Source organism: Amphibalanus amphitrite, unplaced genomic scaffold (genome assembly GCF_019059575.1).
Source record: "Amphibalanus amphitrite isolate SeventyFive unplaced genomic scaffold, NRLGWU_Aamphi_draft 002112F_arrow, whole genome shotgun sequence".
Lineage (NCBI taxonomy): Eukaryota > Metazoa > Arthropoda > Thecostraca > Balanomorpha > Balanidae > Amphibalanus > Amphibalanus amphitrite.
In genome coordinates this window covers 39,220-61,648 of record NW_024883605.1, presented here as the reverse complement: position 1 = coordinate 61,648, position 22,429 = coordinate 39,220, and the positions used below count along the sequence as shown (strand labels likewise).

The following is a 22,429-nucleotide window of genomic DNA, read 5'->3' as shown; positions in this document are numbered from 1 at the left end:
GTCACTCGACAGCGTCACAACAACCGGCGGGTGGTTTAGTAAGTCACGACCGGCGGTGCTGGGAAAGCACGGTTCAGTCGCAGTAACGATGGAGTTGCCAACAAAACTGCGCTTTATTTTCACACATCTTAGATCCGATTTCTCAAATTCGAACTGACTTACATATATTTACGAACGGTGGCCACTGCACGGCTAGACAACTAAATAACTACCAGATCAAGCTAGCCGTGTTTTAGCCCGATCTCCACATCAGATCGATAACTCATCGGTCCATATCCCGCCGTTACCTTCCCCGTCCTCGCTCCTCGCCCACCTGATGAAGGCCGGGTCCCGCTCGTAGAAGACGGCCGTCTGGCGGGCCCGCTCCGCGTCCCGTGTGGCGTACAGCATCTCCAGGGCGGTGAGGGACAGCTCGTCCTTCTGGGTGGCCAGGAACTCGAGAAGACGCGGGTCTGTGACCCGGCTGGTGTCAGCGGTCTGGCCGGTACGCGCGCCCAGCAGGCCCACAAACAGCTGACAGCGGTCCACCTCGGAGAGACACAGCTCCACCTGCCTGTGGGGGAGGGGAGGGGAGGGGAGGGGAGGGGAGGGGAGGTGAGACAGCTGACAGCGGTCCACCTCGGAGAGACACAGTTCACCTGCCTGTGAAAGAAGAGGGAAGGGTAGAAGACACAGCTCCATCCGCCTGTAGGGGAAGGGAAGGAGGCAGGGTAAATGTGAACGATACAGGTGGAGGTTGATGCACTCACAATTTGGACGGACATGGCTTTACCTGAGATACTTGGAACCAATACCTCAAATCATTATGATACCAACTCGTCAGGTTACGTAGTGACCTCACCATTCCTATCTCTTCCCACCACGTCAGCTTACCAGAGTTCAACTGGTTATCCTGACACGCCGCCGACTCATCTCACCCTATGAGCACACATGCCCCTGCACCCCGTTCCCCATTAACTCCCTTTAACTCCCGTCGGCTCACCTCGCCCCTCGTAAGCTCATCTCACACCCTTCAGCCCACCTGTCCCCCATGGCATCACCTGGCGCTCTCGGCGTCCTGAGCAGTGATTCCCCAGCGCAGGTCGACCACCTGAAGGTCCAGGCGGAGCGCCCGGGCGCGGCTGCGCAGCTCCGGCAGCGCGTGACGGATCAGCAGATCACGCTCGCCGTGGAAGTCCAGGAAGGTGGACGAGATGAAAACTCGCACCGTGCGCCAGCTGTGGACGGGGAGAGGGAGGGAGGGAGAGAGAGAGAGAGAGAGAGAGAGAGAGAGAGAGGAGAGAGAGAGAGAGAGAGAGAGAGAGAGAGAGAGAGAGAGAGAGAGAGAGACCTCAGCGCAGTGCAGTGAAAGCCGCTACTGTTTAATACCAACAGTGTTGGTCACTGGCTCACTCGGTGGCCAAAGTGTTGCATGGCCTCATGATGATTACTGTACCAGTATATGTACTAGTATATAGGCCGAGCCAGCAGATGTGAAGGGATGATGGGGGGGGGGGGGAGTGAAAAGCTAATAGATATCAGCACACCTGTGAGACGCATATTAGGGGAAACAAAAGTATTCATAATGTTACAAATATCTATAAAAAGCTATTGGCACGACGAAACGCGGTTTTACGAGTAAGCCATTAACACAACTCTGGATAATATCGCAGGTGAAATAGTTGTGGTAGATTATGCGCATCAAGGGAAGTCACGTTTGTCGATATGATAGCTATAATAGTGCCTTTACTTGGGGAGAACAGTTAATTAGGGTTTAAGGGCACGTCGACTGCGGGGTCATTTGCGGAATAGTTACCGTTGATGAAAATACAAAAACAAATATAGAGCATCTGCTATAAGCCAGCGGCCAATGATGAGCATCATGAGCACACGACTTAGATAATGAGGTCCTACTGCGGACTGTAGAGGCACGGACGACCCTTATATCATATTTCACAAGAAATGGAGAGAAAATTGGCTATGTGTGTATGTAAGTACGTCATATGGCTCAAGTCTGTTGACTACACCTTCCAGAGAAAACAGCCACGCTGTCTTATTTGTACAAATCAGCGACTGGATCATAGGCAAAAATAAAACGATTTTGCAGCGCCTATCGATTGTTGATCGTTGATCACTGGAAAAAGTGTATCACTGAGATAATTTCCAAGAATAATCGACGGATAACGATCTTCTATTAACGAATATTGTCCAGCAAGCCGTAACATCCGAGACCGAAAATAACAGCTGATTACCAATTTGGAAGAGGACTGACGTAACCCACCACCGGAAATGAGGTCTATTATCGACACTGCAGCAAAGCCAACGTATCGATTCATAAAAGCTTTCGAGCTTTTCAAATTATGCACTATACAGGGATATATTGCTATATGTATTAATGAAAAATTGAGCTAGAACAAATCTTATCTTGCTTCTCCAATTTTTCCTCAATCAATTAGTTCACCGCCCACTATGCGGCGCCACCCCTGTCCCTCTCACCGTGCCACGCCCAGGCCGGCCTCGGAGGCCAGGATGGCCTCCCGCAGGTTGATGGCCGGCAGTCTGATGTCACGGCGCAGGTTGTATTTGACATCGATAGCCTCCACGGCGGCCAGCTGACCCGTGGTGCCGCGGTCAGCCACGAACCTGGCCACGGAGGGATAGAGGGGCGGTCAGAGTGGGGAGGGGTCAGGTAGAGGAGGACTGAGGGGTCCGGGAGGGTCGGATGGGGGGACTGAGGGGTCAAAACAGGGAGCTACGAGATAGAGCCAGAGTCAGAGCGAAAGGAATAGGACGTGTTTCAGTTGATATCGCATGGGTGTTGATATCGCAAATGATTCGACATGGGTAAATCGTTTCGGCGACGTTGTGCCCCCGGAGTCAAACACCACTATGAACATCCGCTCGCTACGCACGCAGGTCCTTGGGTCAGCCTTCCACACCGCCCTCCCTGTGTCTCAGCGGACCCTGTGAGCCGGCGGCACACCCACTGACCGCAGGATCTGGTCGCTGAAGCCAAACAGGTTGACGTTCAGGGGGTCGTCCTTCAGGTGGCTGTTCTCGGCCTGAGTGTGACTGGAACACAGCGCGGGAATAAAGTCAGCAGGGGCCGACACAGTGTGACGCCGAACCAGCATACTAGAAAACACTCGACGCTTGCGTGACTTGAAAGGCAAAGCTTATACCATGTCAAAATCTGATTAAAAATTAAAAACCAGTCTGTGTTTATGATGTGTCCCAAGAAAAAGAATAAATGCAATTTCGCAATGGCCGATTCACTCCGAATCATGAAAGTACTGCAGCATGCAGTAAACAAAACCATTGGCATTTTACAGAGACGCTATGCCACCCAAAAAGCCCCTCCCCTCTCCCATCGGCAGAGTCGGGACTGACATGAGGTCGACGTTGACGAACTGCAGGCCCGGGTTGACCGTCTCCCTGTAGAGCTGCAGGGTACGGTTCAGGTGCCACGTGGCCGCTCCAGAGCCCAGCACCACCACGTTGTCAATCTGAGGAACAGAGAAACGGATTCGTTAGCTACTTGATTGACGATCCCAGACTGCCTCAGCAAGGGACAGGAGAAACGAACAGACATAGTTCCAGCATTCTAAAAACGCCCAGATAATATTAGACGTCGGTAATGTTTGGAATGAACGAAAAACGGTACTCAGATGTTTATAGCTACTGATTTTCCGAATAGCACCATGGGATTTACCTCATGGAGTAAAAACGAAACAGCGACGGTCAGTCAAGCTTCAGTTGTTATACTTGCACGCATTTAGCACTTGCGATGCATATTTATAGCTACGTTCAAGCATTCCATAACGGTTTCCGACTAGCATGCCTGCCATCTAAGAGTTATATGAGTTCTTGTGAAAACACACACCGGATGTCAAATGCTAAATAACCAGAAGCTCGACAGCAATATGCTCGCACTATAAACACTCATACAGACAAACAGCACTTGACGTGACTAAGAGAGCCGCATCCTGCCAGGACAGAACCAGGGTAAAACAAATAAGGGAAGAACGGGGAACTTGGCCGCCCCCACCTGTGCGATAGCCGACGCAAGTGAATGAAATGACTAGTTCGTTTTTTTTTCAAAAGGACGCTGGCTCAAAGTTCAATATCGAAGCTCTCACATGAGTTTTGGCAGCTTCAGTGTCTGGTCAAGATAGTTATAGTTAACTATTTACCGATCTCAGCTAGTGCCAGCACCGGTCCAAATATGTCAGTACCAGTTCGAGCATCTGCACCAGCTCAAGTGTCAATAACGGCTCGAGTGTGGTGTCATTCTCAGCACGCGCCGGCGCGTCATCGGTCCCCGTACCCGTGTCCCCACACACGTCGGCCGCTCACGCTCCGGGCTCTGTCGCGCGAGGAAACCCCTCGCGGCGGTCACGTGCGTAATCCCGTGCCCCGCGCCGCTCGCGCCGTGAGCCTGTTAGCGGTCTCGGAGGTCGATCCAATTAAGCCGCGCTCGGCCCAACTCGGGTCGGCTGTCGGAATCGACAGACGACGTCGGCGAGTCGCCGCGGGCCGCACACCCGTCCGTCCGTCCGTCCGGTACGCGGCGGGCACCGGCTGGTCAGAGAGGGAGGCCCCAGAAGGCAACAGTATGCAAGGTAAGGATGAAGAAGCAAATTAAGGAGGGAGGACTGCTCCAGGAAGGAAGGTTATGAGACTGGGATGGAGAAGCCTGCGGCTGAAACGTGGGGTCAGTCCTTTGTTTGAAGTTCGATCCAAACACCACGTGACGATTGGGCCGTTGTACTATACGAGCCGTGGTGCTGTAGGGATTCACTCAAGCTAATCATAGGCTTTGACACCTGAGTACAGGTGGTTATGTAAAACATTAAGCTGTTTAAGCTTTTGGACCTTGTTTTAATTATCGAAAAGATACCAAGTAAAGATAGGGTAACCTCATCCAGGTACGACTTCAGCCCCATCGTCAGACCCCGCCCGGCACGCTACTCGACTGTTGACTGAACACCGCGCACCTGTCCCGCCCGTCTACCCCCAGACACCGATCGTCTGCTGGTCGTCTCGGCCAGTCTGACGCTCATCTCTCTGCTGCTGCTGCTGTGGGCCGGCTCTACGGGCGCCGCCGACCCCGCTGCTGCCGTCACCTCCCCTCCTCCTCCTCCTCCACCTGCGGTGCCGAGCTCAGACCGGCGCCGGTCGCTGCTCTCCCCGCGGCGCCGCTACCCGCCGTGCCAGTTCAACCCGCAGTGCAGCTGCAGTAACTCCGGCCCCGACCTCGGACTGGTCGAGTGCGACGGCGTGCGCATGGTGCACGTCCCCACCGCCATCAACACCACCAAGGTGTTCTCACTGACACTGCGCGACAACGGACTAGGGGAGATCGACGAAGATCGGTTCTTCATGGCGCGTGAGTCGGTAGGATGGGTTGCTGGCGATTCATCTTCCACACCACAGACTACCTATTGCGCTGAGAAAGGGATATGTGAAATACGGACCCAGTTTCAGGATCGAGCCACTTATCCTGCCGCTACCTTATCAAACCTCCTATGGGCGACCCTTCTTGCATCAATTGGATTCAACCACTAACCGTTCTGAGTACTCCCATATCTCGTTTTAAAATTATTAACTCCAAGAGTCCACCGCCGAGCTGACACCCCTGCGTTATCCCCAGGTCTGTGGCGGCTGGCAGTGCAGGATAACGAACTCAGATCGGTGCCAGGCCGCGCCTTCAGCGGCCTGGAGCGCTCTCTGTGGCAGCTGGACCTCAGCGGTAACCGGCTCACCCGGGTGCCGCACCAGGCCGTGCGGTCGCTCAGCAACCTCCGCCTGCTCGACCTGTCACGTGAGTCACACCTGTGGCCGGTCACGTGATTAGTGACAGGTCTTGGTGACCTGTTTCGGAAGCCAGGCATGTGGACAACGAACTACGATCAGTGCCGGGCCGCGCCTTCAGCGGCCTGGAGCGCTCGCTGTGGCAGCTGGACCTCAGCGGCAACCGGTCGCCTTTGGGTTCGCCATCCATTGGGTTCAGATTGCTGATCGTTTTGAATACTTCCCTGCCTCGTGTTAAAATACGTCAACTCCGCGACCTAGCTGGGTCGCCTTTGATATAACTCGGACTCGGCGAACTCTCACGAGAGTGGGCGGAGTCGATGGCCGTCCTACCAGATATATCAATTTGTTCGCATTATGTTTTGGTGATTGGCGTTTTGGATGAAACACTGCAGCATTGTTATTCAGGAACCCATCATTGGATACAGCCTTCTCTGAAGCAGGCGAGCTCAAGCTACAGGCGAGCCATGTTCAGGCTATGTAAGGCAGCGATCTAAATCAGTGCGAAGCCCACACAATGACAGCGACTCTAGCATTTTATTTTCGGGAAGACTAAGAAAGTAGCTTTTCTGACGTGGATGGCCGGAGGGATGTCATTGCCTTCCGACAGTCGAGCGCTCCTACGGGGCTTCACCGTCCCCTGGCCATGACCCGGGCTGTGGCTGGATCAATGCGGAGACACGGGTCGGGCCGGACCCGGCGCAGGTGCCCACATGTGGGTCTTCTTCGGCAGTCAGAGCGTACCGCAAGAGCTAAATATATCACGGCAATCCTCACAAAAACTTATATGACGTGGTTCGCTGACACCAAATACCTATATCGAAATTAATTTCATTTTGACATCAAATCGATGCAAACGCTGGTAAAAATGCTCGTCATAAAATTATTATTATTAAACTTATCACAGCCCCAGTCAAACAGTTCTGAACAGTCTTCCACTTTCACAGATAACCGCATATCGACGGTCCGTCGGAGCGACCTGCAAGGCCTCGAGTCGCACCTGGAGACGCTCGTATTGGCCGGCAACTTTCTGCGCCAGCTGCCCGCAGACCTGGTGAACGGCCTCGGCGTCCTCCAAGAGCTCGACCTGTCCACGAACGTGCTGACCACGCTGCCGGCCGGCTGCCTGTCCGGCGCGCCGCGACTCACTGAGGTTAACCTCGCCGGTAACCTGCTCACCGAACTGCCGTACGCGGCGCTGAAGGGGACGCCCGTGACGACTGTCCTTCTCGGAGGGAACCTCATCAACGACACCAGGTCGGTGGCCAGCCAGGAGGGCGGCGATGGCCCCCAGCTACAGCTGCAGGTGCTCGATCTGAGCGAGAACCGCATCAGCTACCTGCCCGAGTCCGCCTGGAGCGACTTCGCGCAGCTGGACTCGCTCACACTGCGAGGAAACCAGCTGGAGGAGGTTGACGAGGCGGCGTTCGAGTCGGCACCGGCGATCCGTGAGCTGTACATGTACGACTGTTCGCTGCGCGCGCTGGAGAACAACACCCTCGTACCGCTGGCCGGCTCACTGCGTGTGCTCGACCTCGGCTACAACCAGCTGACTGAGTTCCCCTGGCACACTCTGCCCGAAGGACTTGAGACCCTCGCGCTTAACGACAACCGACTAGCTCACATCTCCGCTGAGGAGCTGAACCGCCTGGGCAATCTGCAGAAGCTGAATCTGCTCGGTGAGTCGATGGGCGAGCTGAACGTGAGCGCGCTGACTCTGGACCTCCGTAATGTCGGCCTGAGCGCGCTGCCCAGCCGGCGACTGACGGCCGAGCAGACGGACGGCGTCGGGGAGTCCGTGCGGAAGCTCTACCTCGGCCAGAACCGTCTGGAGGCCATTGACGCAGACGCCTTCAGTGGCTGCCCGATTCTAAAACACCTGGACCTCTCGCACAACCGGATCGGCGAGCTGAACGCGGCTGCGTTCGAGAAGCTCGGCCCCAGCCTAGAGAGCCTGATCGTGTTCGATGGCTACTCGGCAAACGAGTTCCCGGCCGATCAGCTACAGTACCTCACCAGTCTGAAGACGCTCGACTTCTCTGGCAACCGTATCGCCACGCTGCCAGCCGAGTCGTTCTCCACGATGCGCGACCTGAGACATCTGGTGTTAGAACACAACCGCGTAACTCAACTGGACACGGAGCTGTTCAACGCCGACAACACACCCAGCCTGCACACTGTGCACCTCGACTTCAACCAGGTCTCTGGAGTTGGCGCCGGCACGTTCCGCCATCTCGAGGCGCTGCAGGAGGTGCGTCTCGCCGACAACGCGGTCTCCTCGCTCTCGGAGGGAGCCTTCAGCGACCTGGCCCAGCTGCGAGCGGTGTCACTGGACGGTAACCGGCTCACGGAGCTGCCGGACAGCACGTTCAGCGGTCTGCCGCGCGCCAGCCGCATCTCACTCGCCCACAACCAGCTGACAGCACTGAACCTGGACGCCTTCGATCAGGTGGGCACCCTGGCCAGCCTGCAGCTGGACGCCAGCCACAACCAAATCGTCGCGCTCGACATGGAGCGCGAGTACTGGCATAGCTTCACCAGCTTCGAGTACCTCGACCTCAGCCACAACCGGATCGGATACATGACCGGCAAGTTCTTTGAAACGATGCGCTCGTCGCTCACACACGCGTCACTGGCGCATAACAACATCACCAACATCACGAGGGATGTGTTCGGATTCATGCCTTACATCCAGCTGCTTGACCTCAGCGACAACGCCATCGATTACATCGACTACGACTCACTGCGCAGCGCCGTTAACTTACAGACACTCAACGTGTCGCGCAACAACCTGACTGAGCTGCCAGCCGAGCTGGTCCAGAACCTGGTCAGTTTCCGCGTCCTAGACGTCTCACACAACCACCTCACCGAGCTACCGGCGAACCTGTTTCGCCGGACGGCGCTCCAGATCCTGCGCGCCTCCCACAACAACCTCACCACCTTCCCGGGCGACTGTCTGAGCCGCGTCGGTGACACGCTGTGCGAGCTGGACCTCAGCCACAACCGGATCGCCATCCTCACTGATGACCTGCTGCACCGGCTCGGCCATCTCGCCCGGCTCGACCTCTCCCACAACCGGATTCTGTCGGTGGAGGCGGGTGCCCTCCGCGGCGTCCGCTCGCTGCGCCGACTCGACCTCTCTGGTAACCCGCTCGGCGACCTGTCGGCGGCCGCCGCGCTGCGCGACCTGCCCGAGCTCCGCCGGCTGCGGCTGGCCAACGCCTCGCTCACCCGGTTCCCCACCGTGTCGGCCTACACCCTGGAGGAGATGGATGTCTCCGAGAACGCCATCATCTCGCTGCGCGCCGAGGCGTTCTCGAACCTGACGTCTCTCCGGCGTCTGGACCTGGCCGCCAACCGCCTCACGGTCGTGGACCGCAGCGTCTGGAGCATGCTCTCCGACCTGCGCATCCTCAGTCTGAGCGGCAACCCCTTCAGCAACGTCTCCCAGCTCAGCCTGGAGGGTCTGGAGCAGCTCACTGAGCTGGACCTCTCAGACATCGACACCAGCGAGATGCAGGTGGGTTTCTGGGTTCTGGAATATCCAATAATTTCGGGATGGTATTGAGACCGAGTACTGAATAATAAGCTGGTAAGAAGGATGAAAAACAGCCACCACTCATTTACAAAGGAGTTGATAATATAAAAAGATTTAGACTTAAGCCTTCATAAACAGTAAACATTCCTTTAAAAAGGCAATTTTTCGTGCAGCACAAACCAAAAATAGCAAATGTAATGCAACCTCCTTATCATGGTACCCTCCCTTCCACAGCCAGACCTGCTGACGCCGCTCGAATCGTTAACACATCTGACAATCAGCATCAACGACATCACTAGCAGCCCCATCTCCAGCGACGGTGATGACGACAGCGGCCTGCCGGCTCTCCTGCGGCGGCGGCCAAGCCTGCGTCACCTGCACGTGCGCCTGAACGGGACGCTGACGTCCGAGCTGGACGGCGAGCTGGGTCACCACCTGTGTAACATCACCATCAGCGGGCCAGCCGCCGACGGGATCGCAGCCGGCGCGCTCAAGGTGAGAGAACGTGCCACACGGGCTAGCGAGGAGGGCCGGAAATGAGCGACCCACATGGTCTTGTGATGGGACTGAGCTGGTGCAGACAGAGCAGAGATAAAGCAGTTGACAGCGAGGTCATCAGTCATCAACTGTTGCCTGCTTGTGGGCTAAAAATGCCTCGCATGATCATTTGGGGTTCGAGATGCACGGAGGCCATCAGCGAAAGATCATCATGAGCCATTTCTATTTCATGATAACATGTTCCATGCCCCGCTCTAGTATCTGGCCACGGTGGCCGCTGCACATTTTCTAAACCATTTGGATCTTGTTCTCCGCAGCGTGTCACCTGCCACCACCTGCACCTGGTGCTGGGCGATGTACCGCGGCAGTTCCGGCTGCCGGCCGCCGTGTTCCAGTCCCTGGACCCGGCCGTGCGCTACGTGTCGGTACGGACGGACGGCCCGGTGGCGCTCGGGCGGCCCTTCACCAGCGAGCACCCGGGCCGCGCCGGCTCCGTGTTCCTCACCGACCTGAGCCTGGACGGAGACGGATGGAGCTGCGACTGCTCCGAGACCGGCATCGGGTCAGTGGGTTGGCTGGGCACTAAACTGGGCGGGGTGGGATGGGAGTGGGCGAGAAGGGGTGTGATTAGTCAGGAAGCGACAGAGCGTGACAGGAAGGGACAGGGTGAAATGGAATGGGACCTACTTTAAAGACTCGTCAGGAGCAAGGAATTATTCCACCGATGACATCATAGTGTGGGAACAAGGTGACTGAGGATATGCAGAGGGAGAAGTGAGAAATATGTAATGTGGTAACTGAAAGATTGCTACTACCTAATAGCGTTCTTCTTTCTAGCGTTCTACTAATAGCGACGGTAGCGTTGGTAATTGGAATGCAATCGAATACCAAAGCTTGCCGAGCGGCATCACATGCATGATCAACTGAAATACTTAGATAAAATACGCCCTTTTCACAAAACCGGTACTCCATTATTCACTAACCCTCTATTATTTATGTTTTCAGGTGGGTGGAGCAGTGGTTGAGCGTCTGGCGCCACAACTACTGTCCCCAAGGCGACGACGACGACTTCCAGTGTCAGGATACGATCCGACGTCTGAGAAGGGCTCGCTGCTCCAGCGGCAAATCTGTGCTGGCCGCGCTCAGCTCTGACGTCGAGTGTCACAGCAACGGCGCTGCGACGATCAGCGCCGCCGCACTGCTGCTCACCGCAGCCCTGACGCTCCTAGCTGCCAGCGCCACCTACTAAGCAGAGCTTCGCCGATTCACCACGGTGGCAGCATGTCAGTGATACGGCAGCTTTGCCTCTGGAAACGGTTGTGTGGGCGAATGGAAATCAAACGATACGCCGTTATGTTGTGCTTATCCAGGTTTTTGAATAAAGCTTATGGAGAAACTTGAACCATAAGTCCGACTCTGTATTAAAGGGACTATCCCACCTTTAACATGGGGTTTGAGTTGAGATAGCCAAGTTTGCGGCGGGGTTCAGAAACCACTATCTATCTAGGTTGCAACCCCCGCGGCCTCTTGGTGTTGAAGAAATTCGTTCCCTTCATTTGAAAATGGGCCTTGTACAAGGCCCTATCTTCAACATGGAGCGACCGTTAGTGTGGCGTCACCTCGTTTAGTCATTCTGATTTAAATGGGGTTGTTGGTTGAAAAATCGCTTAAAACTTGGTCTGAACTTTGTTGTGGTGCCTACAGAGTAAAAAGAATCAGCTTTATGACAGTAATGTGGCCTGGGGAACGAAGTAATTTTGGGCTGTGACGTCACATATTTGAAAGTTTGTGTTTGGAATATGGGAAGCCTAAGATGTTTAATGAAAAATAAATGCCAGAACCGTGTTCCTGGTCATCCAATCTATAAAATCGGGCACAATTTAACTGGTTTTAACAACATTTTAGAAGGTGGGATAGTCCCTTTAAGCCTGAAACAGACTCTTTCCGCAGTCAGGAAATCGCATGCGAGAGCCTATTCAAATACATGGAAGCACGCTCGCATCAATCGCACACACCTCCCGCAAGCGATTGATGCGAAAAGAATTACAATGTATTTGAATAGGCTCTCGCATGCGATTTCCTGAACGCGGAGAGAGTCTGTTTCAGCCTTTAGTCTGTGAAGTCGGCTGCTTAGAGAACATACCTATTGTCGAAACTCCAAATATGACCTCGAACGAAGACGAGCAAAACGCGACTGACAGTTGTCATCCATAATCCCACCCTAGGACAACTTTACATCAAAAGCCGTATCCAAAAATTGCCACCGAAACACGCCAACAAAAATTTGACGCAATACTCAGTCTTCCACCTCCCTGAAGGGCCATCAACTCAGCTTTACGGCAGTTTGTGCAGGGACAGTGATCGTCATTCGTCAGCCCGCCCACCGCCTATTCACGTCATGTATTCGACACCACAACGGTTTGTGCGAGTCACAGTGGTGGTCCTCCCTAACGTTCCACAAGTGAAAACGAATAGTCACGTGCCAAAACCGGTGTCGTGGCGATGCAGGTTCCAAGATCGGTCACGTGAGTCGGGAACATTAGCATCGACAGCACTCTGAGCAGTAACAGAGCGGGTCACGTGTTGGCTGCCAAAATAACCGGCTTGCCGATTTGTTTGAATGGGATAAGAGCTTCTGACTCACCAAACCATTCATCTTTGCTTCTTTCTCTCTCCCGATCGTGCGATGGCGATGCATCCAAGGGCAAACTAAAAATACACCCGTACAAAAAAAAAAAGAAACAAAAGAGCCTATCACATCACGACAGCTGATAACAAATCAATTTTTTCACTGCAAGCTACTAACGTAACAAAATAAATGCATGTAAAGAAGACTACGAGTCTGTACGCCTTTTCAGTCGGTAACCACTCCCAGTCCTTCCGAACACGGTGACCCAGGGGCCGGTTAATTAGGCCCACTGACTGGCCAAAGTCCAGTCTACCACTGCAACTGACCACTGACCCGTCGTGACCAGTGACCGGTCGTGACTGTCCACTGACTGGTCGTGCCCACGCACTGACCGACCTGACCAATGACCAGTCGTGGGACCAGCCCGGCAGTGGCCACTGTTCGGGGGAAGCCGGTGCCAAATGGCATTTACGGACCAGTTCAAAGCGGCTGGTGATTGGCCAAGCCCAAGAACAAATAGAAGTGGTCGGTCAGGAAGTCAATAATATCATAAGGCACCTCACATGGTTCTGGTATGAGGCTCATTTTTAGTCTTTTTTGAAGTCGTAAGACACAAGACTTGGAAAAGCCCGCATTCGGCACCCGGCACAGGTCATCCAGCCCGTCTCTGTGCGCCCCTGGCAGCCACCCTACCGACCATCCACCGACCGTGATTGATGACGCCCGGCCGCTGATGACGGATGGCGCAGCGTCTGCCGCCGCCGGTCAGCGTCATCCACACGCGGGCGTCATCGTAGCGTCATCAGCCGTCGTGCGGCGCCATTCGGAACGGGAAGGCTATTGGTGCGCGCACCGGCGAGGGCATCCAGAAAGGTGATGTCACCGAACGGAATGTTTCACGGTCACACGCACCAGTGCCTGTGTATAGTGGGACTATGAAGAGTCATTGGAGTCACGATGGAGAGTCAGCGGAGTCACGATGAGAGTCAGTGGAGTCACAGTGGGTGTGTTGAGAAGCTGAGGAGAAAAATAGCGAGTCATGCTCCTCCCCAAATATCTGATGAGAACACATGCAGACAGTCATGAAAAATGGTGACAACCGGACGGCCAGTAGCCTTCCGTGATGGACTTTGGGGGCGTTTGGCTTCAGAGAGCCGGCCAATATTATTGACTCATTCATGACACATCCATGGAGAGAAACTTTGACGAGTCCCTTCTAAACGCCAGCCGAGTGAGCGGGCCGCACCTTTCACCGACCACCGCGGGGAGCCTGTCTGTCGCCACCTGCACCAGCTGCAGGAGCCGTCCTGCGCCGGCTGCAGGAGCCGTCCTGCCAGACTTCACCGCCGACCTGACACGGCAGCGACACGCCTGGTTCGTGTCACGGTATTACAGCATCGCCAGCAGCCGCCGGTCGTCATCAGGCGATAGTGCCGCGCACGGCCCCAGCTCGGTGACAAAGCAAGCCAGCTACGTGACAAGCCGGGTGTCGCCTCAGCGCTGGGCTCACATAGAAAGGAGGCAGCACCCGAAGAGCTGACCGAGCGGTCCGAGAGACCAGGCGGCCGGCCGAGCGAGTGAATGGGTGGGCGGGCCACACAAAAACCGCGCACCGTTCGAGATGATCGCGGTCGGAAGAAGCGGGGAGTGGATTAGACTGGCCAGCATCTCACTGTGAGCAGTGAGACAGCGTAGTCCAACACAAAGAAAAGCACCAAAGCGATATGCATTATGCAGTGATATAATAGATGACTGTGAATGCGAGCGAATTCACAAGCGCCGCTAATCTCTGCATTAACATCAAGACAGGAACAGGGGAACTAACGTTAGATGGCGCACAATAAGTCAAGTTCGAAAGCAATAGCTGTTCTCCAGCCCAAATTAGCCCCGTCCAATCAATTTATCATCTGACCCGACTACCGAAGGAGACCGTTCATCCTTGGCGCTCCATTTGCGGTGCCACGCAAACGAGCCGCCGCGTGGGTCCGATCGCCCTGATCGTTCGCTCTCCGCAATTGTCACGGCCTGATTCTCATGGGCTGCTAGTGCTGGCTGCTGGCGGTTGGACCAAAAAGATCAGCAAATAGTGTGTGAGCAAGCTCGGTTCGCGATAGTCAGCTAAGCTCGTTCCAGCCTTTAAAGTGGTTCACTGTAAACAGCTCCAAAACATTTTCCGCTCTGACACACAACCACTCTGGAATGCGTCCTATGATCGCAAACACCAGCCAGTTGATCGCTCTCAGGGCCAGCCCTTGCAGCGTGCCGTGACCACGCCCCTCGTTAGCGACTTTAGTGAGCCTGTGACCGACAGGGAGCAGTCGCGCTAGGACCCCCGCCAACCCAGGACAAGGCCGCAGCGAACCGCAGCGGTAACCAGCGCTCACGAGATACGGCCACCGCAGCTGCAGCCACCGGCGACCCTGGCCGCGTCATTATCGCAAACAGGCGCGGCACAATAAACGAACCGGGCGCCGCTGAGACCGCAGCTGTTAACCCGGGGAGAGATTGTTTCCGGCCAGATCTAATCAGTGATCAGTGATCGGTGAACAGGGCCGGTCTCCACGACCGTCACTGGAAAACTGGGACAGTCAGTCGCCGCCGCAGCTGCGACGGAGTATCGCAGCCGCGCCCACGACCAATGGGTAAATTCCGCCGTCAGCGCCGAGCGCGGTCAAAGGAAAGTGGCTCACTGAAAGGGTGCTCATCAGCCCACACAGTGAGGATGGAGGTCTAAAGAGTCACCTCGGCCGGCGGGTCAGCGTTCGAGAGGACCTATTCGGACGATAATAGTGTTAAGTTCCATGGATCTAGCCGTCACCAGATCAAACGCGCCGTCCGCCGACTCCAGCGGCCGAAATCTCCCGATGACGTGGATTACCTCCCGGTCTCAGCGAGGCCAGCCGATCAAACATCTCGCCCCTGACGGATGGCTGCCGGTGGGGCCTGGGGCCAACACCACCGAGCGTAAATCCCAGACACCCGGTCCGCTGGTCCAACTGGGACCGCAGGTCAGTCTTCCATTGATCTTACAGCCGGAATGTCCCAAACAAAGAAACCAACAAAAACAGAAACTACTGGTCTTGTACCTACGAGTCCCAGTTAGGTCCAGTCGAGTCCATCCCGTCTAGTCCAGTCGAGTCAAATTAGCTCAGTGCTCTCAGACAGGTTCCTGTCATCAGACATCAGTCGCCGAGTGAGCCTCAAGTCGACTGACAGAACGCCGCGAGTTAGAAGTGGGACGTGCCAATTCCTCTAACTAGTGCCCATTCATCATTGTAGACCGACACATGTTTAGTTTTGATGTCTTTTCAGAGTGACAGTAGACCCATAATAGCCACACTCGCTCCAGTAAGCGTGGCGAAAGACACGAGAGGTGTTAATGGTGATGAACTTCCACAAAAACGTGCCATAGCAGCACAAACAATTACGACAAGCCATTATCTAAACAGCTCCGTCACCAAAGAAAGCCTCACGAATCCATTAGGACCGCATCAGGGACCTGTCCATTTCCAAACTCACCGATCACCAAACATAACGTCAGTGCAGTCAACCATATCAATGGTAATTCACCGTCACCACTCGTCACCCATTGACTCTAAGCCGAGCTTAACATATCAGCAGTAGTTTACCCGTCACTGACATCTATCAGTCCACTACCTCAGTCCACCAAATTATTACCAAATTACAAATTCCAAATTACTGCCGGAGTAATTTATCGTCGCTGGATCATCAGTTCAGCTCACCACATCAGCCGTGATCTGCCGTCACTTTAGGTCATCAGTACAGTTCACGTCACCCCTTGATCATGATTTGTGTTGCACCCGATGTTTTTTTTTCTTGTCGTGAATGAAGTGTGAATGAGCTAGTGTGTGAGGAAGAGGTGCCCTGAAATAAGCTGAATAGCTTTTGCACCGATCCCAGAGTGTATAATGTCTAAATATGCGAAAATATTTAATAAAATCGAGCAAACAAGAAAAATCAACAACCCGTAATTCACTGCTGCCGTTCACCGTCAGACCATCTGCGGCCGGCGGTGCCGTTCCATCGTGACCGGCACAGGCACGACGGCGAAAGCGAGCACCGTCGGCACGTCAGCCGGGCCAGACCGGTGCAAAAACCCACAGACGGAGCGCCGTTTCACCGCAGCGGTGGGCCCGCAGACGGACGGGGCGTGAACGGGATGGGACGGGGCGGGGCGGGGCGGGAGGGTGGGGTGTGAAGGTGGAAAGGAAGCGTGATCAAGGCAGGTGCGTGAGATAGACAGAAGTTTAGGTGACAGACGTAAGTGATGCAGCTCCGTCGGAGCCCTGCGATGACCAGTGCAGCCTCGGGTCGACCTCATTAGGATACCCAAGCGCCGAGAGAGCACCACCATCATACGCACTGAGCTAGGGAGATGGCGCGACCCGTAACACGCACTGTCATCTAGAAGATAAGGTTGGGTGAGTCACGCACAGCTATCTGCGGACTGTAGACGATCCCCCAACCGGCACGCAGCAGTCCCGCCCAATATACGGCAGCCTAAGTCGGCAATACAGAGCAGACCCAACCGAGCCATAACGGTGTAAAACAAAGGGCAAATAAGGACCGGTTCACAGGACAGACGCTGACAATTTCCAGCACTCTAATGCAGCGCTCACACGAGGCTGATCCACCAGATCGTTTGGACAATCGACACAGTGGCTCAGACTCCGATACAGGTGTCTGTCGATACAGACTCCGATACTGGGGTGGACAGGACGGACCAACGGTACTGAAGAGCCCCGGGCACGTCAAGCTCCGTGGCCCGTCTGATGTGTTGGGAAGAGACGGCAGAGGCGCCATCAGAGAGACGAGAGGCTATCGAAGAGACGAGGAGACGACCAAAAGACGGCGAGAGCTATTGGTCAGACACTCAGAAGCCAATAAAGACACGAGACTCCGAGCGGTCATATCGCCCGTTACACGAAAGACGTACTGAAGACTGACGAGAATCACAACATCCGGCAAATTTTGTAGGGGTGGGGAGAACAGCTAAAAAAGAACTGTTCCGTGCAACTTCATATGACGTAACGTAGACACGTAGTCCCACGTAACGTAGTCCCACATGCCACACTGCACGGGTCAATTCAAGCACGTGCTGAAAAGGCACGTCAAGCAGCCCGTTTCCGTCTTCTCCAGCTGCAAACCGCTGCAGGAGAGCTGAACTGAGACCCGCTTTGCATCCACTATCTGCTTCTGCATGCAACTCGTTTTGTGGCGATTTGCTGGGCTAGGAACAGGAAGTGGCACCGGCCAATGAACTAGTTCCGAGCCGTGGTGGCCCAGTCGGATGGAAACCGGGCCGCGAAATCAGTAAACCGTGAGAAGGCGCCGCCGACACTTTACCTGGTACCAGACCACAGTGCAGGAACACTGGACTGCTTTGGACCGTGCTGATAATTCGCAAATTAAACTATATACAAACGAGATTAGATTACAGTCAAATGAAAATACGCACCACATTGTCTCGTGCAGTGGCATACCATTGTCCATAGACCTCTGTACGTCGACCTCGACCTTGGTATACAGATTACAGAGGTCAATGCTTAGTCACAAAAAAAATCAGCATGACCAAACGAAGGTGCCCTTAGTTCAGTCAAAAGAACTGCTCATCGTATGGACTGTTGATGAGGACGTCCGACAATGTTGGAAATACTTCCTTTTCGTCTGGCCAAACTGCTTATACTGCCTTAGCTATCCGGTATCCGCTGAGTAAAACCCGAATGTCAAATATCAAATATTATTTGATGACAACCACCACACGCATTTCTACTAATTCTGTCCATCAGCTCCTTACAGCCGTCTCTCAGCGCGTCATCCCCGGCGCCGGGCGGGGGCGGGGGCGGGGGTGCGCCACTCTCGCCACCACACTCGCCGCCGCCGCCGTCTGCCGCCAGTCCCGTCAGTCCCAGTCCGGACCCGCTCCAGGTCGGTCGGTCGAGTGGCAGTGTGAGGGAGAGTGACGCGGCGCGTGGCCAGCCGTGCAGCGGAGGACGGCTGCAGTGGGGCAGACTGGACAAACTACTCAGTGACGGACGAGAGCAGTGCAACAGTGACTGTGAGGAAAGACTGGAGTTTGTAATACGAGAAAGGACCGGTACTGTTGCTGAAAAAAGCTGCAAACGGACACAAGGACCTAGAGCAGCAAAGGTCAGTAAACAGCTGCATGTGTGTTTTCAGTACTTCAAAATACTTCTTTACTTTTCCAAAACTTGCATATAACGCTTAGCCAGCAAATTAAAACAATATTTCATTTTGTGTACCTATGAATGGATGTTTTATATTAAAAACATCGAAAATATAGGACGCTAGTATACATATAATGCCAAAGTCCATCAGTCAGCGCTTTAGAGTGTCATTGCTGACTCAATTCACCGCAGCGCCGGTATAAATTGGTCACGCGATATTGGTCCTTCCAGAGGTCTCATTAGGCATTCCGCGCGGAGATTAGGGTCAGTGATCCCGGCCGGCTGCTGACACAAAACCGGCGTCGTGTACACGGCAATAAATCGAAAACGTGTTCACATTCGGGAATAGAAAACAGAGCCGCATGCATCTGTGATTTCCAGACCAGATGACAGATCCGGGTAATAGCGTTGGCCGAGAAAGCACGATTGATCGTAATAGAGCTCCTGGATGGCTGGCTTTGCCTAATGGATGATACCAGCCCCAAGTTCGGATAATGGAATCCACAACCTAGGTTACATATAGCAAGTACCCAAAGTAGCCGTACTTTATTGACATTTGCAGTATTTTTTTTTCAGTCACTGCGCTATACAAAGCGTGAATAAGGAACACGGCACGGGGCGATACAGCCGCCTTTTTAGTTAAAACAAGCACTCAATGCTAACCAAATGCTTGGTTGGACTTGGTCATCGATTTCTTTCGGCAGAGCTATTTTCACATTCACCGTTGCAGTCTCCAGCCGTGTTGTGCGGTGCAGTATGTGCCAGCTGGGAGACTACAGCACTTCATGTGCAGTAACACCGAACACTACAGACCGCGCCGCGCTGCTGTCCCGGGGAATGCAGCGCCGCATGGTCGGTAGCACCAGCTGGTTTGGGAGACTGCACTGCTGCACAGGCGATAACACAGGCGGCATTCGTCCCCGAGAAGCTGGGTTTAGTGGGCCAAGCGATCAGCCACAGTCTGTGTCCACTATACTCCGGTACCCTCTGTACCCAAGCTATCGCTGTACCCTGCGCTATGCACCTATTGTGCCACAATCACCCCCGCACCCTGCCGGGCTGGCTGAGCGATCTCGCCGACCACAGGGGATGTGGGCGTGGTGCAGTTGTGATTTACGGCCAGCACCGACCACAGCTTTGTCAGCCATGTCGGCCTCATTTCAATCTGAATGGAACACCTCACATTGCTATTTATGGCTCAACGAGTTGGAGATTGTTTGCCCAACGAAATGAATAACGTTCGAGGAGAACATTCAGCTGATACCTTCAATTTGCATCCATTTCGTTCACATGCATGTTAACGCATGCAATTACCTGTTGGACTTGGGGCCCACCCACTTCCTGCAGTGACAAAAGAAGGTGGATACCGTACTATCTTTCTTTTGAGAGCTAACGGTTCAGTTTGCTAACACCATGTCCGCCTCCCAAACAGCTCACAGACCGCATAGCTGGCGAGCTATTCACTCACTAGCCTGCGATTCTCCGGATTCAGCTATCCCTGTCGAACCACTGCGCTGCGTCTCTCTCCATTTCTCTGACCACAGACACCGATACTCAGAGGCCCGCTCAGACAGACCTGTGCGTCCATCGACAGTGCCGGCAGTGTTCTCTCGCGGAGTTCCCACGGCCGTGGGAGTGCGGAGGCGCCGCCGGCCGGCCATCGCTCCATCGAACGGTCGTTGACGGGCCGATCTCTCTATCAGCGGATAGTGGACCGACCGCAGGTGACCGCCGGTGTCTCAGAGAGAATCGGGCGACGACGGCCGGCCAGGATCGCGGTGTGGCGGCGACCGGTGATGTGGCTAAAATTGTGAGGAAACTTTCGCCTCCGAGTGTCGCCGACCGTTCGGAAATTCCCAATCGAACGGCTCAGTTGGGGCATCCGCCTCAATATTTAGATTCTACCATCAAAGCTGAGCCAAGACCCTGAAGGGATTCCATGAATTTTCTCGGCACCTCCTGCTTTTTGAGGCCGTTGGCTTTATGCTGAAGGGACAGGGATGAAAATGCAAGAATGATAACACTTTAACTGCGACGCTGTGTCCATTGTCTAAAAGCAGGGATCAAACCCTGGCGTTGAGTCTCCCACCAAATCTGCCCAATGTCCATTCAGAATGGCGATAAGGCGGACCACAATAGTCCCATAAACTAAATTGAGCATCATTTCCAGTTTTCACCATAAATCACCGGTCTTTCAAATGATCTTCAGATAATACCACAAGCACTCACGTTTTTACCGAACAACAGCTTTCCAATTTCACAGCACCAGCTCCATCGAGGCGAGCATTCGCTCGACTCTTCCCTTGTTCCTACTCATTCGCATGCATCTCATATTGTCTTAATATTCATCCAAGCCCTTCCAGTTACCTCTCGAAAGTGAGACACTTGCTCCCAAACCTTTCAAGAGCTTCCAAATCCCCCTTCCTGTCTCACAGTCTCTTTTGTCCTTCCTCAGTCTCATCCTTCAGCCTCTCATGCAGCTCTCAGCCCGAGACTCGTTCCTCATAGAACTCATACGAGTCTCGTCGCTCGTCAGCCCTAAGTATATCCCTCAGTCCCTCGTGCCCTCATCCCTCCGTGCCCTCCTCATCCCCCGTGCCCCTCCGTCCGTGACCGACCGCGACCGATCGTGACACAGCCGCCCGCCGGTATGATAAGCGATCACCGCACACCTTAATCGGCCCGGGTTATTATGACCCAGCGGGACCGGCCGGCCGCGGCACTGATCAAACGGCGCCGCACTTCCGTGCCGCTCCACAGCGGCAGGCCACGCCCTGGACGGACTCACGGAGGAGACTCTGAGCAGAGTTGGGCGGACTCACAAACCGTCCTGGACGGACGCCCGGAGGGGATGGTGGTTGACTCCGAGCAATGCTAAGTGGACTCCCAGTCCCACCCCGTCCTGGACCAGAGCCAAGGTACGGGTACGGCACGGGCCAGAGCGAACACTTGAGTCGAACCTTGACTCCGCAGTCCGCCCAACTTCGGTCCAAAGCCAGCGGCCGACTTCAGTTACTCTGACCTGAGCAGACTCGCGACTGACCAAGCCGACATAGCCAGAAACCACGCAGTCAGCGATGTCCTCACACACCATAGTCGCTCCGAATCACAAACAGCCTAGACTGTCGACTCTTCTGCCTTGAGAAGAGCACACGTTTCATCGCTCCCCTCACAGCCCCCGCCAGGTAACCCGAGCAGAATAACTCCGCTAATGAAAGGGTTCTATCGAGCTAGAACGACCAAAACAGCCGCCCAAAAACAGCCCGTCAACAGCACGGTAAGGGTCCGACCCTGGCGTCTGCCGCCACGGCTCACTACAGCTCGGACCGGCACCGGTCGTCTAATTATCTGATGGGATGGCACGGGTGTCAGTGTAATGGGTGTCTTTATGGGGCGCCCTGCTGGATGCCAGCAACGTGCCGGGACAGGCGGGAGAGGTACGAGGGAGAGACGATAATAACGCGAACGAGGTGGGAGTCGAGCCGTAAACCGAATGGTGGAGGTCAAGGAAGGTGCATAACACTGACACTGGGAAAGGTTTGTAGCACTGACATTGGGAGGAGGGGAGAGGCAGACACTGATTTGATGCTTGTAGGCCAGGGCACGACAGTGGATGGCCACGGCTGCTAATCGTAAATCAATATGTATGCCACTCACATTACCACGTGCCGCTCGGCCGCGGACCAGGCCGCGCCGCCCGGCCGCAGCCACCTGGGCCGGGCCGGCCGCATTTAGCCGGTGCAGCCGTGCAGCTCGTGCCGG

The 22,429-nt window shown here is 54.7% G+C and overlaps 3 protein-coding genes across 3 annotated transcripts in view; 2 read left to right on the top strand and 1 right to left on the bottom strand.

Moving 5' to 3' along the window:
- Positions 1-313: 313 nt before the first annotated feature.
- LOC122376360 (telomerase protein component 1-like) lies at positions 314-4,226 on the bottom strand (the record flags this gene model as incomplete). The annotated part of the gene is made up of 6 exons (XM_043356184.1): positions 4,215-4,226; positions 3,370-3,485; positions 2,971-3,051; positions 2,476-2,622; positions 1,041-1,217; positions 314-553 (listed from the first exon to the last, which is right to left on the bottom strand). Coding segments are annotated over exons 1-6 (773 nt in total), but the record flags the coding sequence as incomplete, so codon positions are not given.
- Positions 4,227-4,346: 120 nt separating this feature from the next.
- LOC122376359 (chaoptin-like) lies at positions 4,347-11,231 on the top strand. The gene is made up of 7 exons (XM_043356182.1): positions 4,347-4,601; positions 5,000-5,368; positions 5,633-5,803; positions 6,741-9,313; positions 9,566-9,826; positions 10,147-10,391; positions 10,835-11,231. The coding sequence occupies exons 1-7, from the start codon at positions 4,595-4,597 to the stop codon at positions 11,076-11,078; spliced, it is 3,870 nt and encodes a 1,289-aa protein (XP_043212117.1). The 5' UTR covers positions 4,347-4,594; the 3' UTR covers positions 11,079-11,231.
- Positions 11,232-18,380: 7,149 nt separating this feature from the next.
- Positions 18,381-22,429, top strand: part of LOC122376358 (leucine-rich repeat-containing protein 15-like) — a gene marked incomplete at its 3' end in the record, with an annotated part of 41,956 nt that continues 37,907 nt past the window's right edge. Inside the window, exon 1 of the mRNA XM_043356181.1 lies at positions 18,381-18,629. The remainder of the gene's footprint in view (positions 18,630-22,429) is intronic.